At 45.1% G+C, this 4,672-nt stretch overlaps 1 protein-coding gene across 1 annotated transcript; it reads left to right on the forward strand.

The window, feature by feature from the left end:
• Nucleotides 1–2,848: 2,848 nt before the first annotated feature.
• sox1a (SRY-box transcription factor 1a) lies at nt 2,849–3,883 on the forward strand (the record flags this gene model as incomplete). Its single annotated transcript, XM_083921294.1, has 1 exon — nt 2,849–3,883. The coding sequence occupies one exon, from the start codon at nt 2,849–2,851 to the stop codon at nt 3,881–3,883; it is 1,035 nt and encodes a 344-aa protein (XP_083777420.1).
• Nucleotides 3,884–4,672: the final 789 nt, after the last annotated feature.

The raw sequence follows: 4,672 nt of genomic DNA on the forward strand, positions 1-4,672 counted from the left end.
GTCCGGCTGGATTAACGAGATACTGTTAATCTGTTGCATAATGTAAACGTATGAAACGGTTTATTAAATTATGAAATGTTTTTCATGGCTCGGTCACTGTCAGCATATAGGTTATATTATTATCTTAGGTTTTTTTTTTCCTTTTCAGGAGGCGGGGGGGGGGGGGGGGGGGCAGGTGGAAGTAGTGTGGGTCATCACATCTTTGGATTGTATTTTAGGGTGCGTAAACTGAAGCTCGACAACAATCGCTTTACTCACGCGAACCTCCGTTTATGGGCAGTTCATCAGCAGGTCCACAGCTCTTTTTTTCTTTTTCTTCTCTAAAGCCAACACCACCCTGTTTCAAGCGCGCAGACTTGTGCACACACGTGGACATTGTTGTCCTGGCTGAGGTTAACTGCCTTCGGGAGGGGGGGTAAATCACAGACTAAAGGGGGTAACCCAGATAAAAATCGGTTTCGGGCCTTACTTCCTTGTGAGTGCAAAGGATTTAGGAATTTGCTGAGTTTAAAAGGCTCAATGACACTCGCTTGTCGCTGTGCGTAATCTATGCGATTTGTTGTATTTATTCAAAAACCATCTCTTATTCATTTATTCATTTATGGGGGGGGGGGGGGGTATAGATAACTGCTTTGACCCTTGGCCTTAGTTGTGCACCATCATCGCAGTGCGCACATCCTGTTGCAGAGGCCGCGCACAAAGGGGCGAAGAGGTTTGTTAAAAGAGGGAGTGACTGATGGGGGATGACAGGGAGAGTAAACGGGGGCCACCGGGGTCCCAGTGTCACTGTAAAGGCTAATCCTCGACAACCCTAATAAATCAACTCCACCACGAGAGGAACGAATAGTCATACTTTTCCAAATGTGTTCGGTCTTTCTTTTTAATTAATCAATTTACTACCTCAGATTGTTTGACTTTAACAATGCAAGTGTGACGTCAGATTGTGTGTGACTTCTATTTGAATTAAGTATATGAAGACACGAGCCAATGCTTTAAAACGAAGTCTGAATATGTATTTTTTTATTTCAAAATAAAAAAAACAGGACAGTTTATATTGCCCCGTATTACTGTAGTTATCTGGTTTAGTCTACACAATAGGAAAAATGATTTAAAAAAATATAGGATTTATGAATTCACGTGAATAGAATTAATACTTAGACAGTGTCAGTGTCATTTTCTTCATTGCAAGAAGCCACTGTACTGTCAGTATTCTTTGTCTTTATTATTATTGTTTGATTATTTGTTTTCTGGTGTGATGACTTCACTCACCGCCCTGTAGCTCATCATTATATAGTCATCTTACTCGGGCCTTAAGCCACATGGCCTGGACCATTGGAAACGTTTATTGACCATTGTGGTATCCCGTTAACCCTATTACCAGAAACGCATAGATTTGTCCGACTGATCCCGCTCCCTAAGGCCCTGACGGAGGGATATATAGCAAGACTAAGCTCCAGTTGAAATAAAAACAGCAAAGGACGATGGAATGATTAAATCGTTAGTCTCGCCGCGGGAAGTGGTATTTCGTTTTCCCTTTCAATTAAGGGTTGATTGGGCTTTTCATGGGAGGTCAGCTGTGAAATCTGGATTATATATGCGCGTATTTGAAGACACATAGACCGGTTCCCTCTCACGGTTTCTAAACGGGTTACTTCGTGGGAAATAAGGAACTTGCAGTGTACCAGCCACAATAATAAAACAATTTAAAAAGTCCGAAAAAAATTAAATGTCCTTTAGCTGCAAACTCAGGCACCACCAGGACTCTTCACCATCGCCAGCAGACGGCGATAACGACGCTTTGCCCCGGCAATTTTCACGATCCATCCTCAGGGGCTTCTCTTCTTAAACTAGCAGTTTTTTCTGTTTTTTTAAACAGATCTCTTTCACTTAATCTTCTGCTCTGAGTGTGTGTGATTTCTCTCTATGACACCTGCTATTACTACATACCTTAATGAGAGGGAGAGAGAGAGGGAGACAGAGAGAGACACACACACAGAGAAAAAGAGAGATGTGGGCTAAGAAAGGATTATAAGGCGCTGGTTGAGCATCAAGTTGCCTTATAGTCAATGGGTTTAGGAAGTCTGTTCTTCCAGTGGTACAAATACAATTGGATCCATGTTAATAGGACGCACGGTATTCGGGGTAAAGCTCTTTAAACATGTAAGGAAATGTTCTGACTTTCAGAGTAAAATGCATTTCCCGAAACTTTTTTAAGCCTGTGATTTCAAAAGCTGCTTGATATTGAAGCCGTAGTATTTTAATCTTTAAAAAGATGTTAAAGTGCTTGACTCATTGTAGTCACAGACTGCACCCCTCTACATCACTGCTAATCTTAGTTATTTTTGTTTAGCTGAAGTCTCTTGCGAGCGTGTTTGGAAAATTCAAACGCCTTGTGCTATTTGTGGGATTGACCCTACTTTCTGCCTCCTCCTCCTTCTCCTCCTCCTCCGGTGTGTTCTTCCTCTATGGTCCTCTAGTCACCTGACCAAACGCCATGCAAATCACTCTGCTGCTAGAGCCTCATTGGCCGCTTGTGGCTCATTTAACCGCTGTCAGTGCGCATCATATGGCCGCCGCTTTAACCAACTTCTCAACTCCGACAGGGAAAGTGGCTCAAATGCGCATACTATCACAGTGGATGTGAACCAACCCAGACGAAGATAAGGCGAAATACTGGTTGGAGAACATTTTATATCACTTTTCGGATTAATTTTGAACTCGTGTTTGAATCATTTGGGCTAGAATATTAATTTTGTAACCCACCGATCCTGTGCGCACTCGATCTTGTGCGCGCCTATCTTTGAAATAGACTTTTTCTCTGTTGGTGGCGAAGTTTAAAACCAGGTGAATGTATAGCATGATGATGGAAACTGACCTTCATTCCCCTGGTCCCCAAACGAACACGACCACGGGGCAAGCGGGACCGAACGGTGGGTCCAAAGCGAATCAGGAACGGGTGAAGAGACCGATGAACGCGTTCATGGTGTGGTCCCGTGGGCAGCGGAGAAAGATGGCACAGGAGAACCCCAAAATGCACAACTCTGAGATCAGCAAACGGCTGGGCGCTGAGTGGAAGGTGATGTCCGAGGCTGAGAAGCGCCCTTTCATCGACGAGGCGAAACGGTTGCGAGCCATGCACATGAAGGAGCATCCGGATTACAAGTACCGGCCAAGACGGAAGACCAAGACGCTGCTGAAAAAGGACAAATATTCCCTTGCCGGTGGACTGCTTTCTGGGCCCAGTGGGGGCGGTGGAGTTGGTTTAGGGGTCGGAATGAGTTCATCCGGGGTCGGGCAGAGGTTAGAGAGCCCCGGGGGTCACGGAGGCTCCGCCAGCTCCGGCTACGCGCACATGAACGGCTGGGCGAACGGTGCGTACTCGGGGCAGGTGGCTGCAGCCGCGGCGGCTGCAGCGATGATGCAGGAGGCTCAGCTAGCCTACAGCCAGCACCCGGGGAGCGGAGCGCACCACCACCACCACTCACACCACCACCACTCACACAATCCCCAGCCCATGCACCGCTACGACATGTCAGCCCTGCAGTACAGCCCCATCTCGAACTCTCAGAGCTACATGAACGCTTCTCCATCCGGCTACGGCGGGATCACCTACACACAGCACCAGGGCTCCGGCGTCTCCTCTTCAGCTGCCATGGGGACGTTAGGGTCGCTGGTGAAGTCGGAGCCGAGTGTAAGCCCTCCCGTCAGCAGCACACACTCACGGGGTCCTTGCCCCGGAGACTTGAGAGAGATGATAAGCATGTATTTACCGACCGGAGAGCCGGGGGACCCGTCAATGCAAAGTAGACTCCATGCCTTGCCGCAGCATTACCAGAGCGCCACGGCTGGAGTGAACGGGACGGTCCCTCTAACACACATTTAGAACTCACAGAATAATTGAAAACTGCAAAAGAACACATAACCAAATATTTACCTCTTTTCTAAATAACCCCGGTCCAGAGAACTACCTGCATTTTGTACAGAATGTTTATGATATTGTAAATGAAGGGTAAATAGCAAATTTATCTCGGCTTCTTTGACTAGCCACCAGTGGAATTATATAACGAATAAGATGCTGAGATATTGGTTATTGTGCTATCATTTTTTTGTCCATCACTTCACAGTCTTAGTTGAGGGTTACGCCAGGTTCACATGGGGGTATTTGGTTCAATTGTCTCATAATTTGGGGAGTTCTTGTAAGTTATTGAAAATGAGAAATGAACGTGTCATAATCTTAAGAAAGTGCTTTAAAAGATATGGGGAAATCACAGTCTTTACACTTTGTGTTCATTTGCAGAAGCCTGTATCTTAATTCTTGGAAATCATCTCTTTTTATTGTAACACTAATTATTGTAAATTGTGAATAATTTTAATATTTCAAAGGATGACGGGCAACTGCTGTTGTAATTTAAGTGCTTTTCTGCCAGTGAAAAGCCCTGATATTGCAATGAAGAAGAATTGAATAAATTTCACCAGATGTTGCTTTGATTCTTAAGACAACGGTCTTAGATTGATTATTTTCACACTGTTCTTGCAGGGGTGTTTTCACGTTTTTAGGACACAAGAATGTCATCAAGTCTCCTCACGCGAAAAATAGCCACCTGTTAAATTTGTGACACCACGGATCCCACGAGCTTTTAAATAGCCTAATTGATTGTGCGTAATTGTGCGT

This window comes from Echiichthys vipera (assembly GCF_963691815.1).
Source record: "Echiichthys vipera genome assembly, chromosome: 10".
In the NCBI taxonomy this organism is placed as follows: domain Eukaryota; kingdom Metazoa; phylum Chordata; class Actinopteri; order Perciformes; family Trachinidae; genus Echiichthys; species Echiichthys vipera.